This window comes from Chiloscyllium plagiosum, chromosome 33 (assembly GCF_004010195.1).
Source record: "Chiloscyllium plagiosum isolate BGI_BamShark_2017 chromosome 33, ASM401019v2, whole genome shotgun sequence".
NCBI lineage: Eukaryota > Metazoa > Chordata > Chondrichthyes > Orectolobiformes > Hemiscylliidae > Chiloscyllium > Chiloscyllium plagiosum.
The window spans coordinates 36,925,372-36,945,098 of record NC_057742.1 but is presented as its reverse complement, the minus strand read 5'-3'; the positions used below and the strand labels follow the sequence as shown (position 1 = coordinate 36,945,098).

General features: G+C 42.3%; 1 protein-coding gene across 1 annotated transcript in view; it reads right to left on the bottom strand.

The window, feature by feature from the left end:
* The window catches only part of LOC122539641 (C-type mannose receptor 2-like), a 267,205-nt gene extending 248,656 nt beyond the window's left edge, over positions 1-18,549 (bottom strand). The window contains exon 1 of the mRNA XM_043674640.1: positions 18,171-18,549. Within this exon, the coding sequence (XP_043530575.1) occupies positions 18,171-18,261 (91 nt within the window). The 5' untranslated portion in view covers positions 18,262-18,549. The remainder of the gene's footprint in view (positions 1-18,170) is intronic.
* Positions 18,550-19,727: the final 1,178 nt, after the last annotated feature.

Sequence of the window (19,727 nt, the reverse complement as noted above, 5' to 3'; positions counted from 1 at the left end):
AACTGGGGTGGACAAGGTCAAAAATCAAACGACCAGGTTATAGTCCAACAGGTTTATTTCAAATTGCAAGCTTTCAGAGTTCCGCTCCATCCCAGGCGTGGTATGATACAGAGATATGAGACAGTGTTTATAAGCAAAAAGTTAATAATTTTAAAGCATTCAAAAAGGCAGCTAGTTTTAAATCAGTTAAGAGATAGACTGCTGCTTAAAATGCAAAATCCAGATTCCTTTCAAGTCTTTGTCTCTAAGTAATTAAAGGTCTTATCAAAGTCCAAGAGGTGATATCTCAGGTTAGACAATGCACTTTACGTAGGAGGCCCTGCTTCAAATATATGTTCTAAGCTGAGATCCGGTCTTATCTTTTTGACAGAAAAGAATCTTGAATGAAATAATTCCCCTCTGTGGGTGAGAGAAAGAGAACGTGTTTGTGTTTGTGCCTGTGCGCGCGATAGGGCACGCGCGCGAGAGATAGCATGCAAGAGGGAGGACGAGAGAGACAGAGCGCGAAACAAAGACAGCGTGCACGAAGGCATGCGAGAGAGAGAGAAGGCAAATGAGAGAAAGGGAGGGCAAGTGAGAGAATGTGGGGGCCCGTAAGGGCACACGAGATAGGCACATCATGAGGGCACACGAGAGAGAGTAGCGTGGGGATATGGGTGGGACCACACGCAGGATGGAGGGGGAAGGGGCATGCGCAGAAGGGTAGGGGCTCACAAGAGAATGGGGGGGGGGTGGAGGGAGCTTGGAGCATGACATGAGAGTGTGAAGGTAGGAGTGTGTCAAGGTAGGAGGGCGTGAAGTGTAAATATATGGCTTACTTGTAAATATATGGCTTGGTGCGAGTGTAAATATACTCGGCATTCGGAAGGATTTGGTGATGCTCTGTTTCATGCGTGGGAGGTCGTCACATGATGCTCTGTTTCGTGCGCGGGAGAAGGTCACGTGGTGCTCTGTTTTGCGGGCAGGTCACATGGGGTTGGACATCCAGGAACGCGAGGAGGCGGAGAATGGAGTCAGATCAACAGCCAATCCCATCTCAGTGATTGCATGACGTTTTGTATTGTATAAAAGACTGGGTCAGAGACAGGAATAAGTCGTACTTTGTGAACTGACACACTTTGTAGTTTGTCAGGGACAGAAAGGTCTAGACCCAGAGCTCTGTATACTTTGTCCACTTACTGCTAAAATAAACTAAGAGTGTGAGACCGAATATCTTCCCCTATTGCTTCATTTAAAGAACACGCAGGACTCTGCTCACACAGAAAAAAGGAAGCTGGTAGATTGAGCCAAAGTCCTACAGAAGGTAGGAGGGTATGAGTGGGACTGAGAATGCGAACGCGCGAGAGAGAACGCCACTGTATAAGTGAGTGTGACATTCAGCCTCCAAATTTTTAGGTGAGCGTCCTCCAAGGTGGACTTAGAGATCTGCAACAACGCAAAAAAGCTGTGGAGTGGCTGTTAACTAAGTTCTGTATTGGTGACAACAGTCTCAACCGTGATCTCCGGATCATGTCACACGACAGGTAGCCCCACCACACACTCTCTCTCTCTCATACACAGATATCCACAGAGGGGAATTATTTCATTCAAGATTCTTTTCTGTCAAAAAAAAAAGGACTTCAACTTCAAACATAGATAGAATCGAAGCAGAACCTTATACCTAAAGTGCATTATCTAACCAGAGATATCACCTTTTTGACATTGGTAAAACCCTTAATTATCTAGGGACAAAGACTTGAAAGGAATCTGACTTTTGCATTTTATTCAGCAGTCTACTTCCTAACTGATTAAAGGATTCAAAGTCAGCTAGTTTTCAAGTTATTAACTTTTTGCTGATAAATACTGTGTCTCATCCTCTCTATCAAACCACGCCTGAGGAAGAAGCAGAGCTCTGAAAGCTTGTAATTTCATTTAAACCTGTTGGACTGTTAAACCTGGTGTGGTTTGATTTTTGATTTGGAGGTGGTAGTGGTGAGCTGCCTTCTTGAATCTTTGCAGTCCATGACATGTAGGCACACCCACTGTGATGTTAAAGGAGTTTCAGGACTTTTGACAGCAATAGCGATAATAGTTCCAAGTCATGAGGTTTCCTGTGTCATCAGGTAATTCATCCAGTTTCATCGGTTTTCTTAGGCTGTGTAGCAATTAGATACAATGGAGTAGCTTCTGAAGACTGTTAAGAGTTAACCACATACCTAGGTCTGAAGTCACATCTTGGCCAGACTGGGTAAGAATGGCAGACTTCCATCGCCAAAGAACATTAGTGAACCAGAGGGGTTTTCACAATGATGGTCACTCTTAAACAAACTGTTAAGTCTGTGTTTTATTAAATTAAATCCATTTACCTTAGTTTGATTTGAACCCATGTCTCCTTCTGGATTGCCTCCCTTGGCAATGATGAGGCTCCTAGTACATCTGCCCAACAGTCATCGTGCACCAGGCTACAAAACTGTCAGCTATTTGACTGAGTGAGCATTACACCGGAGTCTTTATCTGGTGAGGAGTCAGATGTGACCCAGTTGTGAAGATAATTACCCAAGTGGGAGAGTCTGATTCAAGTCCCAATTCAGGGACCACAGCACATCAGTGAGGCTGACACCTCAGTTGAAAGGGAGTCCTCTTAGTGAGATATTAAATTGAGATGCCTGACTGTTTTCTTAGTAAGACAAAAATCCCTTGGAATATTTAGGTAAATATGGTTAGGGGGTTCTTTGCTGATGTCCTGCCCAACATTTCTCTCTCATTCAACATTACTAAATCAAATCCAGAAGTTGCTGGAAAAGCTCAGCAAGTCTGGCAGTATCTGTGAAGTGAAATCCGAGTTAATGTTGAGTCCAGTGACCCTTCCTCAGTCACCAGACTCGAAACGTTAACTCTGATTTTCCTTCACGGATGCTTCCAGACAATGAACTTTTCCAGCAACTTCAGGTTTTGTTTCTGATTTACAAATTCTGCAGTTTTTTTTCCCTAAATCAAATGATCAGGTCATATCACAATGCTATTATTTGGAGCTTGCAGTGTGTAAATGTGCTCCTCTGTTTCCTACATTATAGCAATCACTGCACTTCACTGGATGCAAAGTGATTTGGAAAATCCTGAGGTCACAAAGGGGCTATATAAATTCACGGCAGCTGTTCTTATCCCCATTTGCAGAGAGATTGCCACGTCATTTGTTAATTGTACTTAATGTAACAGGCTTGGAACCAAACCTGGAGTTTTCTGATTGGTGGAGCTCAGTTCCAGAATCAATAATAGATTCCCTAAGTCAGCTCATTGTCTCAAAATACAGCAAGGGAAAGGTCCAACACACGGCATAAAACAGAAGAATTGCACAGCTGTAGTCCAGCTGAATCTGACAGAACTGAGACGCCGATTAGATTCATGGGGGCCTGTGATTGAAATCGTCAAATTAACCAGAGTCATACAAGACGTAAACAGACCCTTCAGTCCAACCAGTCCACGCCAACCATGTTCTCAAAACTAGTCCTTCTTGCCTGTGCTTTTTGCCCATATCCCTCCAAACCTTTCCTATTCATGAACTTGTCCAAATGTCTTTTCAAACAGCCTAACTGTACTTGCATCCACCACTTTCTCTGGCCGTTAATTCCAGGGTCTGTGTAAAAACATTGCCTCCCCATATCCTTTTTAAATCTATTTCTCCTCTCCTTAAAAACATGCCCGCTAGTTTTGAATTTCCCCACCCTAAGTAAAAGAGCCTTATCATTCACCTTATCTATGCTAGTTATGATTTTATAAACCTCAATAAGGTCACCTTTCAACCTCCTACACTCCAGTGAAAAAACTCCATCTATTTTCATACCTCAAAATATTCCATTCCCAGCAACATCCTGATAAATCTTTTCTGAACCCACTCCAGTTTAATAATATCCTTCAGATAACAAATCGGACAGTGTAACACATTGCAGCTGGGAGTGAGGCATTCCCAGATTCAGTGTAACAATGCAGGGCACCCATTCGTTTTACGATATGTCTAGCTGTTAGAAGAGCGAGCATTGGATGGGGAGGCCCGGGGATAGAGGAGACGGAATGACATAGTGGGCCAACTGGATAAGGGTAAGCATGCATGGTGTTAGAGGTAGAGTATTAGCATGGATAGAGGATTGGTTGACTGACAGGAAGCAAAGAGTGGGGATAAACGAGTGCTATTCTGGCTGGCAATCAGTGACTAGTGGTGTGCCTCAGGTTTGTAGATCTCAGTGACCCCTCTGGGATTAGTGTGCCTCCTCTTCCCTCGTAAAATTCATAGAGTTGCTATCCAGGACTTATGGGCTTTAGGTGGTTGTGCACGTAACAGGGCAATGACCTTCCATGTTTCTCCATGGAGGTCAACAGGAGGGACATGTGCCAAATGAGTAAACCTTCATCATTCAAACTGTACCTAGATCTCTTCTTCCCATGACCGATATTTCATTAAGATGCATTAAATGGAGTTGGTTCCTTCTCACGGGAAGAAACCACATCGGAACCGTGGGAATCTGTATTTACTGCACACTCTATGGGGCAACAGACCAAACAAGGCAGGGATAGAAAATAAAAGCGTACTTATTAATGTAGACTGAACAAGGTGTTGGTTTCTTTCCCTAGAAATTATTATAATTCCACTTTGAGCTCCTAACAATTTAAGAGAACAAATTCTTGAGCAAGAAATAGTTCCTCAACAAATCCAGAACCTACAAACATTCTAACACAGACTCAACTCAACACAGACAGAACTTCGGTTCGCGAAGGATGATACTGAAGCCAATCTATACACAGTTTTACATTTAAAGTGAAACACTACAGGTATACAACACCTAGCTCAACAATTATGCAGTTTCAACCACATCTTTCTATCGGCTCAGTGAAACTTCAATTAACACCCTTCCTCTATGGGATGTGGTCATCGCTGGCTAGACCTGCCCTAATTGATCAGAGGGCCATTAAGATCAGAGTCATTGCTGGGGGCCTCGAGTTACAAATAACCAGACCAGATGCACAGAGCAGAATTCTCTCTCTAACATGGTATAGTAAACCTGGTCAGATATTTTCATAACAATTAAACTCAAGCTTCATCACCTGCCAGCCTGGGATCTGAACTAATGACCCCAGAATATTAGCCTGGGGTCCTGGATTACGAGTCCAGTGACATTACCAATACACCACCACATCCACTGCATATGAAATACATAATTAAAATATACCTGGGGAAAAAACAACTTGATTTTTATTCCCCATGTAAAAGGAAAATAACATTTTTTGTTGAGGTTATTGACTTGCTCGCTGAGCTGCTAAGTTCGTTCACACACGTTTCATCACCATTCTAGGTATCATCAGTGCGCCTCCAGTGAAGCATTGACATTGTGTCCCATTTGCTGTATGTGTTTGGGTCCGTTGGGTTGGTGGTGTCATTTGCAGTTTAATTGCTGGTTCCGTTGGTATATGGGGTCCAACTCTACATGTTTGTTAATGGAGTTCCAGGTTGGATGCCAGGCTTCCTTGAATTCCCATGCATGTCTGTTTGGCTTGTCCTAGGATGGATACGTTGTCCCAGTCGGATTGGTGTTCTTCATTATCCATATGTATGGATGCAACTGATAGCTGATCATGTCTTTTAGTGGCTAGTTGATGTTTGTGTATCCTCATGGCTAATTTCCTTTCTGTGTGCCCTATGTTGTGCTTTTGGCAGTCGTTACATGGTATTTTGTGTATAACATTGGTTCTGTTAGTTGTGGGTATGGGATCCTTTCTATTTGTTGTTAGCTGTCAGTGTGATAGTTGGTTTGTAGGCTACCATGACACCCAGGGGTCAGAGTAATCTGGTGCGCATCTCTGCTATGTCCTTGATGAATGGCAGTGTGGCCAGTGTCTGGATGTGTTGTGGTCTGTCGCGTGGTTATCAGCAGACTACTCTGTTTGAGTACCCGTTGTTTCTGAAAAGTTGTGTTGATATTCTTCTTCTGCTTTGCACAGCTCCAGGATGCTGCAGTGTGTTATGGTTCACTTGAGCAATGTTCGGACACAGTTCTGTTTGTGGATGTTGGGATGGTTACTGTTGTAGTTGAGTACTTGCTCTATGTGAATATACTGGTCTAGAGCTTCCTATTGGCCTTGCGTTCAACCATTACATCCAGGAAGGGGACTCAGTTGTTGTCGTCTTGTTTGTTGAATTTTATGCTGATAAGCAGGTTGCCTATGACTTGATGTGTTTCCTCTAGCTGTGTGTGTTTGGTAATGACACAGGTGTCACCTACATAGCGAATCCACAGTTTAGGCTGGATAGTGGGTAGTGCTGTCCATTCTAGTCTTTGCATGACAGCTTCTGCTATTAGTCCTGATATTGATGCTCCTATAGGTTTCATTGGTTTGTTTGTATACCTGAAGATAAAGTAGGTCAGGAGGCACAGATCTAGTAGATTGAGGGTGCCATTTTTGCTGATGGTGTTGGAAGCTGCCTGCATTCCTGGTCCTACGAGTAGCAAGGCTAATGTTTCCTTGGCTAGGAGGAGGTCTATGGAGGTGAACAGTGCGGTCATATCAAAAGGTGTCCATAATATAATCCTTGTCTAATTTGGTGTTCTTGATGATGTAGAGGAATTCTTGGGTGGAGTGGATTGTGTTATCCTCTAGGTGTTTTAGTCTTTGATGCAGTTCTTTAGCCAGTCTGTATGTCGGTCTTCCTGAGAGTAAACCTATGGGTCTGGTGGGGGGGCAGCCTGCTTTGTGTACTTTGGGGAGTCCATAGAAGCAGGGTGTGTTGGAGCTCTCTGGCTTCATTGTTTGGAAATCGATCTTGTTAATTTCTCCAGTCTTGTGTAGATCGCTCAGGGTAACTGTAATGCGGTTGTACAATAGTGGTGTCAGATCTGTCACCTTCTATTGCTAAGTGTCGGTATTGGATTTAATAAAACCTTCAACAAGGTACCGCATGCTAGTCTAATTAGAAGAGTTAGGTCACATGGGATTCAGGGTGAGCTTTCCAATTGGAAACATAATTGACTTAATGGCAGGTTACAGAGTGGTGGTTCAGGATTGCATTTTGGACTGGAGGCCTGGCACCAGTGGTGTTCCGGAGGGATCGGTCTCAGGCCCTATTTTGTTTGTTATTATTATAAATGATTTGGATGAGAATATAGAAGGCATGGTTAGTAAGTTTGCGATGACACCAAAATTGGTGACATAGTAGACAGTGAAAGAAGGTTTAAGAGTACAAAGGGATCTTGATCAAATAGGTCAATAAGCTGAAAAATGGCAGATGGAGTTCAATCTGAATAAATACGAGGTATTGCATTTTGGTACAACAAACAAGGGAAGGGAGAGCCTTGGGTAGTGTTGTAGAACAGAGGGATCGAGGGTATATAATTCTTTGAAGTTTGCAGAGGGTGGTTAAAAAGACGTTTGGCACACTTGCTTTCATTGCTCAGTCCTTTGAATTTCGGAGTTGGAAAGTCACGTTGAGTTTGTACAGGACATTGGTAACACCTGTTCAGGAGTGTGTCCTGTTCTGGTCGCCCAGTTATAGGAAGAATATTAACAAGCTGGAGAGGGTTCCGAAGAGATTTACTAGAATGTTGCTGGGTATGGAAAATTTGAGTTATAAAGGAAGGCTGGGACTTTTTTCACTGGAGTGTAGGAAGTTGAGAGGTGAACCTGATAGAAGTTTATCAACTAATGAGGTATAGATTGAGTTAATGGTGGTTGCTTTTCTTTCCCCAAGAATGGGGCATTTCAAGACTGGGGAGCACACTTTTAAAGTAAGAGGAGAGGGATTTAAAAAAAGACATGAGGCAAAATTTGTTTTACACAGGTGGTGGTTTGTGTGTGGAATGAACTTCCCGACTAAGTGGTTGATGTAGACACAATTACAATGTTTAAAGGGCATTTGGATATACTTGAATAGAAAAAGGTTTGGAGGAATATGGGCCAGGAGCAGGCAGGTGGGACTAGTTTAGTTTGAGATTATGTTTGACATGAACTAGTTGGACCAAAGGGTTTGTATCCATACTGTATAACTCTGATTCTATAACAGTAACTACACTTCAGAATTAAAAATCACAACACCATTGATGAAGCAGCGGCGCTTCGAAAGCTAGTGCTTAATCCAGAATCTGGTTTCCAGCATCTGCAGTCATTGTTTTTACCCCTTCTAAATAAACCTGTTGAGCTATAACCTGGTATTGTATGATTTTTTTTAAAATTTTGTCCACCCCAGTCCAACACCAGCACCTCCAAATCTACACTTCAGAAGTAATTAATTGGCTATATAGCACATTGGAGTGTCCAGAGGTTGTGAAAGGCATTATATTGATACAAGTTATATTTTTTCTATTCTGCCTGCATTAAATTAGGAAGCCCACACTGAGGAACAGAGGGAGAATCTCAGCCAAAGGTTTCATGCCCTAATTAACAGAGTGTGTTTATATATTCAGAGGAAATTTTCATTGGCTTGATTCCTCCCACACAAAGTTCAGCAAGGTAATCATGAGCAAATCTATCCACACTGCAGACAGATCTACTTGACCATCAGAAACTCTAGGACCATGAAACTATATTGATTGTTGTAAAAGCCCACCTGATTCCCTCATGGGAAGGGAATCTGCTGTCTTTATCTGACCTGGCCTACATGTCACTTCAGATTCCCAGCAATGCCATTGATTCTCAACTGTTAGAACAAAGAACAGTACTGCACAGGAACAGGTTCTATGGCCCATCAAGCCTGTGCTGACACATGATGCCTTTCTGATATAAAAACCTTTTGCCCCTATGCCATCCATATCCTTCCATCCCTACCTGTTCACATGTCTGTCCAGATGCCTCTGGAATGTTTCTATATATCTGCCTCCACTTCCTCTGGCTGTGTATTCCAGGCACTTACCACCCTCTAGGTAAAAACCTCTATTCCTGATGAAAGGCTTTTGCCCAAAATGTTGATTTTCCTGCTTCTCGGATGCTGCCTGAACTGCTGTGCTTTTCCAGCACCACTCTAATCTAGAACCACTTACCACCTTCGTATAAAAAAACTTCTCATCTCCTTTAAAAACTTTCCCTTTTACCTTAAACCTTTGTCCTCTAGTAATTGACTTTTCTATCCAAGGAAAAAGACTGACTGTCCATTCTATCCATGCTCTCAATTTTGTAAACTTCTGTGATTTTGGAGAAGATTTGTAGCTAAGGTTGTGGATCAGGTTGTAAGTTTGCTTGCTGAGCTGGTAGATTTGTTTTCAGATATTGTCACATGCTAGGTAACATTATCAGTGAGCCTCCAATGAAGCACTGGTGTTAACAAAGCACAAAAAAATTTACAGCCCAGAAACAGGCCCTTCAGCCCTCCAAGCCTGAGCTGATCCAAATCCACTGTCTAAACCTGTCACCCAATTCCTAAGCATCTGTATCCCTCTGCTCCGCACCTACTCATGCGTCTGTCCAGACACATCTTAAATAAATCTACCGTGCCTGCCTCTACCACCTCTGCTGGCAATGTGTTCCAGGCACCTACCACCCTCTGTGTAAAATACATGCCGCATGTAACCCCCTTAAACTTTTCACCTCTACCTGAACGCGTGACCTCTCGTTATTGAATCCTTCACCCTGGGAAAAAGCTTATCTGTATCTATCCTGTCGAGACCCTTCATGATTTTGTAGACCTCAATCAGGTCCCCCCTCATCTCCTATTTTCTAATGAAAACAAACCTAATCTACTCAACCTCTCTTCATAGCTAGCACCTTCCATACCAGGCAACATCCTCATAAACCTTCTCTGCACCTTCTCCAAAGCGCCCATGTCCTTTTGGTAATGTGGCGACCACAACTGTACACCATATTCGAAGTGCAGCCGAACTGACGTCATGCACCATTTTAACACGACCTGCCAGCTCTTATACTCAATACCCTGTCCAATGAAGGCAAGTAAACCATATGCCTTCTTGCAGGCTTCAGGGTCCAGTGGACCTGAACTCCCAGATCTCTTTATGTCCTGCTTGCTATTTATCGGTCTTGGTCTGCTGAGGTGGGTGATATCACTTCTGGTTCTTCTTCCGAGAGGTTGGTAAATGGGGTCCAAATCGGTGTGTTTGTTTATGGAGTTCTAGTTTGAATACCAGGCCTCTAGGAATTCCCGTGCAGGTCTTGGTTTAGCCTGTCCCAGGATGGATGTATTGTCCCAACATTTACAGGAAACCCATACACACTGACCAAATATTCAACTGGAGCAACCATCCTAATGCCTACAAACGGAGCTACATCAGGACATTATTGAAATGAGCCACAACACACTGCAGCACCCAGGAACTTAGAGAAGCTGAGGAAAAACACCTACACAACATATTCAGGAACAATGGTTACCCAATAAACGCAATCTGCTGATTCCAACACCTAAACAAGACGACACAACACGCCAGAGTCTCTAGCAACCATGCCATACATTAAAGACATCTTAGAGATGACGACCAGACTACTCCAGCCTCTGGTAGCCCACAAACCTACCACCGCACTGAAACAGCTCCTGATGAATTTAAAGGACCCTGTACCAACCAGCAGAACAAAAAAACACCCTGCAAGGACTGCAACAAACATTACATTGGGCAGACAGGAAACTACCCGCCAGGATACACAAGCACCAATGAGCCACCAAAAGACGTTATCAGCTATTACTAAATATCCACACACACAGACAAAGAGGGATATCAGTTCGACTGGGATAAATACGTCCATCCTGGGACAGGGTAAACAAAGACACGCACAGAAATTCCTTGGCCTGGCATTCAAATCTGAACTCCATCAGCAAACACATCTATTTGGACCCCCTTTACCAATCTCAGAGAAAGAACCAAAGTGATAATACCCATGACAACAGATAAATAGAAAGCAGGACAGAACACCAGCGCTTCATCGGAGGCTCACTGATAATGTTACCTCGCATGCTGACAAAATGTCTGAGAACAAATCTACCAGTGAGCAAACTTACAACCTGATTTGTAAACTTCTATCAGGTCACCACCCCCTTAGCCTCCAACTTTCAAGTGAAAACAAGGATAGCTTGTCCAATCTCTCCTCATAGCTAATACCCTCCAGGCAACATCCTGGTAAACTGTTTCAGTACCATCTTCAAAGCCTCAACATCCTTCTGGTAGTGTGATGACCAGAACTCTACACAATATTCAAAATTTGGCCTAAAGTTCTATACAGCTACAACACGACTTGCTAATTTTTAATATTCTGTGCCCCAACCGATGAAGGCAAGCATGCCATCTGCCTTCTTGATTACCTTATCTACCTGCGTTGCTACTTTCAGAGAAATGTGGATCTGTATGCCTAGATCCCTCTGGATGTTAATGCTTCCAAGAGCTCTACCACTTACTGAATGCTTCCCTCCTGCCAAAATACATCACTTTATGTATGTCCGGATTATATTCCATCTGCATTTCTCTGCCCAAGTCTCCAACATACCTATATCCTGCTGTATCCACTGGCAATCCTCCTCAGCCTCCCCAAGCTCTGTGTCACCCGCAAATTTAATCAGGCCAACAATTTTTCCCCCCCGCCCCCCAAATCATTTATATCACAAACAGGAGTCCCAGCACTGATCCACAGCAACACTGATCATAGACCTCCAGTCAGGAAAACACTCTTCCACACTACTGTATTGTTACTAGGCCAACTCTGTATATATCTTCTCAGCTCACCATGAATCCCACATGACTTCATCCGTGGCATCCTGCCATCTTGTCAAAGGCCTTGCTAAAATCCACATAGACAACATCTACCACCCTGCCCTCAATCAGCTTTGTCACCTCCTCAAACTCAAGTTTGAGAGACATGGCCTTCCCTGCACAAAGCCATGCTGTCTAATCACTACAAAGTCCGTATTTTTCCCCAAACATGAGTAAATCCTTTTGCTATGAATCTTCTCCAATAATTTCCCTACCACTGATGCAAGATTTAGTGGCCTATAATTTCCCAGATTGTCCCTGTACTCCGAAAGGATCAAGCAAGCCACTCAGTTCAGCAAACAGGGAAGGGCAGTAAATGCAGGTCTTGCTAGCGATACTCATGTCCCATGAAAGAGTATTTTTTTTCAAAACCTAATAACTATTATAATACGATAGAGTGCAATAAAGGAACAAATGCAGAACTGCTGCAGAGCATGTAGATTTTAGAGAAGGAGGACTTCAGTAGGTTGGGACAGAAAAAGTCTGCACTTTAATTCAAAAATCATGGTAAAAGAACAGAAAGTTAGTGGTAGGTGCTGGAACGAAACATTTCTGATACAGAGCCATTAATAATCATGAAAGAGAAAGAGTTCTAATTGCCAAAGAAAGGCATGGCATGAAAAACTGAGGAAACAAGAGGAAAGGCAAACCTGAAAGAAAAAACATAAAAACATACAACACTAAACACAGATCCTGGTTACGAGGAAAGGTTAACAATAAAAAATATACACAACAATAATAAGAGCTATAGAAAGGAAGAATGAAAAATCTCAAGTGACACCAAAATCAACACAAACCCGATATAATTAATGTTAGGCAAAAACTGTTGGTCAGAAGCAGTGTGCCCCGCATGATAATTATGTTATTGTCAATGAAACTAGAAAAGAGAAGACATTCTGAATACTACTTTGCACTACACAAGAGGAAGAGATCTAGACATCCTACTGAAACTGAATCAGTGATAGGAATTTATCAAAATTAACAAAAGTTAATAATCAATCATTCAGAAAATAAATGGCTGCCTCAATACCTTTCTCCCACACTACCCCCATATTGCTTCATTTCATTAATACTTACAAATTAAATTACCTCAGTCTTGAACATACTGAACGATTGAGCCTCCACAGCTCTTTAGGGTAGCAAACGCTAAAGATATAGTGAAAACATTATCCCTCATCTCATTCTTAAATAGTTAAGCTCTTATTCCGACGTTCTGGTTTTGTGGCGTGGGGTCTCGGGTCCCATATGGGATAGGAAATTGTTTTGTCAGCTCTTGTGGGGAAGTGCCTTAGGGTGGTGACAGTGTTAAGTCAGAGTCCTCAGAGAGGAGTTTCATTACCTCTCATATAGATCTTGTCTTTGCCCATTGCATTGATATTCTTGCTAAATGTCTGAGTAGGGCAATTTGAAAAGTTTCGAGACTACGTCTCTTTTTGAGCAACACTTAAATTCTGTGATATAAAACTGCTAGTTACCTTAAATTATAGCCTACTTTGTTAAAAATTTTAAATCATTATAATTTTAATAAGAGACTTTAAAAAAAGATTAGTGGTCAACCAATTTTCTATAAACGGGAATTCAATGTTGAAAACTATGACATCATTCAACTTGAAGCTAAAAAGATCGAGTATTTTATAAACAGCACTAAACCAGAATGTGGAGGAGCCGAGAGATTTGTTATTAAAATATTGAAAATCACTAAAAAGCTTCTGGACAAATATAAAAAAACAAATTTAAAGACAAATGGAATGTTACCATTCATCTCAGATGAGCTGTGAAGTTCTTCAGGCAGAAATATATATATTCAACCGGAGACATTTAAAATTAGACCAGCATGCGTTGTTAAACACATAATTTATTATTTTATATTCTCTAAGCTGACTCCCTCTGCTGGTACATGTGGGTGCAGCACATGGCATCAACTGGACTGAACACCCAATGCAATTTTCAATACACTGCATGGGCTGCAAGACAAAGCATTGGAACTGCACCACTGTCATATGGAGCTCCGGACAGGTCACACCCGAAACTCTGAGCAGTTTAGGAAAGAGAATGAAACCAGAGCAAAAACCATCAAATTCTGTACAAATGGTTTCTGATAAGACTATTATTCCCTTAAACAAATATGATGAATTGAGGTGTTTGAAATTCTCAATTAATTTGTTGAACTATGTAGGGAGAAACTACATCCACACTAACAAAGTCCAGAATAATGGGTGCAGCCTAAAAATTAACGTTGAGTTTTCATAAGTGATGTCAGAAAGCACTTCTTCACACAAAGGTAAGTGGAAGTTTGAACTCACACCACCAAACAAAAAAGAAAAATTGGGACTGGAGTCAATTGAAAATTTCAAAAGTTTACTAAAGTTGATTTAAGTAAGATGCTAATGGTTTTAGAACTGAGGCAAACAGGTAAAGTTAATATCCAGATCAGAAGAAAGTGACGACTGCAGATGCTGGAGATCAGAGTCGAAAAGTGAGGTGCTGGAAAAGCACAGCAGGTCAGGCAGCATCCAAGGAACAGACGAGTTGACATTTCGGGCATAGGCCCAAAATGACCCTTAATATTCAGATCAGCCTAGTTAAGTTTCTATTTATTCATTAACAGAATGTCATTGTCACTAGTTGAGCCAGTAATTATTTTTCATTCCTACTGTCCCCGAGAAGATGGTGGTGAATCACCACAGTTCCCGATGGAAGGCACACCCACAGCATTGTCAGGAAGGGAGCTCCAGGATTTTAACCCAGCAATACTGACGAAACAGTGATATATTTCCAAGTCTGAACAGTGAGTTAATTGGAGAGGAACTTGCAGGTGGTGGCATTCCCATGTATCTGCTGTCCTTGTCCTTCTCGTTGGCAGAGGTCAGGGGTTTGGAAGGTGTGTATCCGCAGTGCACTTTGTAGACTGTACACACTTCAGTCACTGTGGTTCAGTGATGGGTAAAGTGAACATTTTACAATTAGTTATTTGTAAAATATGAAACACCTTTGAATTATTTATTACTAAATTTTGAAAAAATGGCAGTGGCTGATGCCTAAGAGTTTGCGCTCAAGCCTCTGACAGCTTTTCAATTGGATAGGATGTGTAGTCAAAAGTTGCCCAAGAACTAGACAGAGGTAACTCAGCCACAAAATGTCCACAATTCCTTGGTTGGTTGGGGGGGGAAGAAATTGGGGGAAGAGAAGACGGAAGAGAAGAGGGAAGAGAACGTTCACACACTTTCATTACATACCAGTGTGTACTGTTGCATCATGTAGTTTGATATACAATGTATATTGATTACATATATCACATGCACACATATACACATGTATATCCAACCAACAAACTAGCTAATGAAACAAAAACAACAACGCATCTTAAAGACCTCCCCTTTATTGTCTACTACTTTCCTTCCTCAATGGGATACCGAAACAGATTAGCAGAAATATTTTAATTACCTGCATCCTCTACCTAATGTGGAACTGTACAGTAAGTTAAAGAGGCTCCAGTATGTAAACAATACAATGCATCTCTCAGAGTCCAAGCCAAACAACAAGACTGGAAGTCCTTCTGTTAGTTTACATGATTTGAAGCCCCTGCGTGGGTGTGTTTCAAAGTTCAGTGCCTCCTGTTGTGTATTACACTCTATACAGTTCATTCCAAGCTGCATTTACCAACCTCAGTCATAGTGATTCCCTGGTACACACAAGTAATATTCGTGCCATACAAATGAGGCAATGACTATCAATAAGAAGCAATCTATCCACTACTACTACACATTCAATGATGTTACCATGACAGAATCCCCCACCATCCTGGGGTTATTATTGACCAGAAACTCAACGGGACTCATCACATAAAAACAGCAGCTACAATGGCAGTTTAGAGGCTAGAAATACTGCAGCTAGTAACTCACCTCCTGATTCCCCAAAAGCCTGTCTATTATGTACAAGGCACAAGTCAGGAGTGTAATCCATTTACCTGGATGGGTGCAGCTCCAAACCTCAAGAGGGTGACACCATCCAGGACAAAGGCATGACATTCACCACTAACAATCTATAAGATGCACTGCAGAAATTCAAAGTTCCTCAGACAGCATCTTCCAAATCCACAACCACTTCCATCTGGAAGGACAAGGGCAACAAATACATGGGAATACCACCACCTTCAAGTTCTTCTTCAAGTCAATTACCATCCTGATTGGATATATATAGCCATTCTTTCACTGTTGCTGAATAAATATCCTGGAAATAAATTCAGTGTACATTCTGGACCCTTACACTCACTCAGATCTAAACCAGCTGTATCTTCTCAAAACATAGATGGAATTGACAATCTATTATAGATGTGAAGAATAGGCAAGTCAGAAAGACTGCAGTACTCTATGAAGTGGCAACACATGATGAGATTGAATCAGAGGAATGGGTAGAAAAATTGGGACTCTTCAACCTTCTCACAAACTAATGGAAATATCTCCTGACCACCCAACCAGAGGAACCAATTGAAAACCCCAAAACTGAGGCTGAAAGGGTCGTCAATAGAAAAGGGTGTTAAGGAATATGGAACCAAGATGAGCTGAACAGCAATTGAGACTCAAGATGCCTCATGGCTTCCTGTGAGGTCTATCAGTGAAATTGAAAATTATTTGAGGATGATTTTGAGCTAAACTACAACCAAAAGCAGAAGAGCCAACATAAACTGATAAAAGGCAAGTTTAGGGCCAATTTCACACAAAGTGGGTACCATCTGGGTCTGGGCGAGACAGTGAAAGTAAAATCTCAGGAGTCAGATCAGGGGAATACAAAGGTTTAGTTTCTGTGCAATTGGAAGATGATCCAATGACTGCCCTTATCTGTATATAGTCATGAAGGGCTCCTGCCTGAAATGTCCATTCTCCTGCTCTTCAGATGCTGCCTGACCTTCGTTGCTTTTCCAGCATCACACTCTCGACACTGATCTCCAGCATCTGCAGTCCTCACTTTCTCCATATATTCATCCTAGTCAATCACAGCAAACTCCTCGACTCAATACTCAGGTGAGATTCTGGGAGAGAGCCAGCAGCCTCATTTGTTGCTGCTCCTTTAAGTCAGTGATTCAACACCACTAACACATGGCACTGACTGCACTAATCTCATTAAACCAAGGCCACCCCAAAACACCCTCTCAGCTGCCCCTAATTACTGTAAAAAATTGGGAAATTCTTTCCAGCGTCCTGGCCAAAATTCACCCTTCAAATACTTGAATATGTAAAACAAAAGATCAAGTCATTATGACGTTGCTATTTGTGGAAGTTTGCAGATTGGATAACATTTCCTACATGACAACAGTAATTAGCTATTAACTTCAGGGATCACGAAAGGTGCTAGAGAAACACAAATCATTTTCTTCTTTCACTTTATTAATGGGACTGCATCTTGCCAACTCAACTCCAAGAGGCTGGTTTCAGGCAGGAAGCCTCACCTGGTTTCATGGAATAACTTGCAATGACATTTTGTGCTCACCCCAAAAAGATTTATTTTTATTAAAAAAGAGGAGGGAGTTAAAATTATTTAAAGGATTTAATGTCATAGATGTTATACTCTTTTTCCCCCCCCAACGTGGATATGCCACTGAGATCAAGAAGAGCATGAGGCATTTACAGACTGGCATTGAAGTGGAGTTTAAAAGGCTGTTTCAAAACAGAGTTAGATTTTTGATTTACCAGAATTATAGAAGCAGCCAGGTGAAAATGCTACAACTCCTGCAGCCTCAGAGTCAAATGACCTATATCTTATATTCCTGTGATCTTAAAAGTACGCTGTGAAAGGATCCCGTAGAAACAGTTCTCCTAATCCCAGTGTTCCCGAAGACTGCTATCAATGGTGGGCCCCACCAACACACAAGGGTCAGTGAACCCAATTAAACAAGAAACCTGCAGCTGTACAGAGTGAGGGTAGGTCAGCCCCTTCTGCTCAAGCAGTGCCCAGCAACTTGCTTCACTGGTGGGGAGGGGAGGGCACTGCCCTGTAAGAAAGGGCCAAGGCTGAACGGTGATGTGGATAGGCAATTCCCAATCAACCAGACGCTGTTAAAAGGCGAGGGTCATCATCAAAGCACTTTCTCCACAAACTGCAGTCTCTCTTCCAATAGGTTGACTTCTTGCTTTTTTTTTAAAAAGTGTTTCAGAAATCATCCCCTCCCCTCCCCCTCGCAAAAAGAAAACAAAAAAAAAGTCACATCTGTTTCCACTCAGTTCAGGACATTCCTTATGCTGGGTCCAGCCATGAAAACTCACTTTATTTGACGAAACTAAGTGCGTGAAGCGTCAGTAAAATTCGAAATAAAAGCATCAAGCTCTCTAAAACGATTGGGAAAAGGGTTGTAATGAATGTTTAGGGGAAAATAAAAAAAAACTTGCTATCCCTTCCCCTGTATGTTTGGCAGCCGGACAGCTAAACAAAATCTGAATGAATAAAGAGCTTTTCTTTTTTGTTTCTTACCTGAAGTGACAGAGTTTAGCCCGGCAACAAGGAGGAGGCAGAGAGAATGCAGGCCGGCCAGGGGAGCTTGGCAGCGGCTCCCACTGCCCATGGCTAGCGGGGAGGGGAGGGACTGGCACCGGGGGCTAGGGCTGAGTCCGATCCGAGCGAAGCCCCGTCTGTCTCTGAGCAATTCCCGGCTTCAGGGAGACTGCGCGTCAACAGAGAGCCCCGAGTCAGAGTGAGCGCCACTCCAGTAACAGAGCTTCCAGTATTCCCAGCCAGTCAGCATTTACTCCCGCCTCTCCCACACTTCAACTCTCACTGAGATTCCCATCTCAAACCATTTACACCGCTTCTACTTTTTTTTAAAAAAAGTTACACTGGCATGAAGAAAGTCTGTTTTCAATTAACAAGGTTAACCTCCAAGATTTCTGCACTAAATCTCTCCCTCCATTAGAATTAACAAAAAGTGTATACTCTTCATTCCTCTTTGGATTTTGAAACTACCAGGGATTTATTTCAACACGTTTCTGGTCAGCTTTTTTTCTTAATACATACGAATTAGGAGTAGGCCATTCAGCCCCCAAGTCTGCTCCACCATTCAAGTTTTAACTTCTTTCTACCTTGTTCTTCAGGTTCTGTACCTGGGGACTTATACCTAAGATGCTGCCTTGTGTTGGCTATGAATTCTTTTCATTATACTCCTGTAGTTTTGTACTTGAATACATATGACAACAGGAATCAAAATCAATAAGATCATGCCTATTAACTGAAATCTTCATCCTCCCTCTCCCTTATTTTTCCCCTCCATTTCTTTCCCACCACCATTCCTTCTGCTGGACCCAGCCATGAAAACTCATTTCATTTGACAAAACTAAAATGTGTGAAGCTCCAGTAAAATTCAAATTAGAAGTATCAAGTTCTCTAAAACAGGTGGAAAAAAAGTTGTATGAAAGTTTAGGGGAAAAACCTGTAGCTAATTAAATAATTGGAGATAGTGAGGACTGCAGGTGATGGAAAAGGGACCATTCCCTCCATAACTCACTCATTAGGTCAATACTCCCTACCAACCTGCCACCTTTCCCTACAGCTACAGGAGGTGCAAAACCTACCCTTACACTTCCCCTCTTACCTCCATCCAAAACCCCCAAAAAATCATTCCAAGTCCTGAGATTCATCTGTATTTCCTCTAGCCTGATTTGTTGCATCCATTACTCCCAATGTGGTCTCCTCTAAATCAGAGAGGCTAGTTGAGGGAATATCTATGGTCTATATGCTCCAAATCAACTCCACCTTCCAGTTGCCAGCTATTTCAACTCCCCCAATGACATGTCCATCCTGGGCCTGAACAGAAGGAAGAACACATCATATTTCACCTCAGGAGCTTACAATCATATGACCTTAGCATAGAATTCACCAGCTTTCAAATCACCTCCCGTCCACCTTTCTCCCAGTCCTATCCCCCCCCCTCCCCTCAATTATTTCTCAGCTCCTTCCCCCTCCCCAGACTTGATCAAAGGTTCTGACCTGAAAGGAGGACTACCCTGCTCTTCAAAGCCCATTTTGGGCAATGCA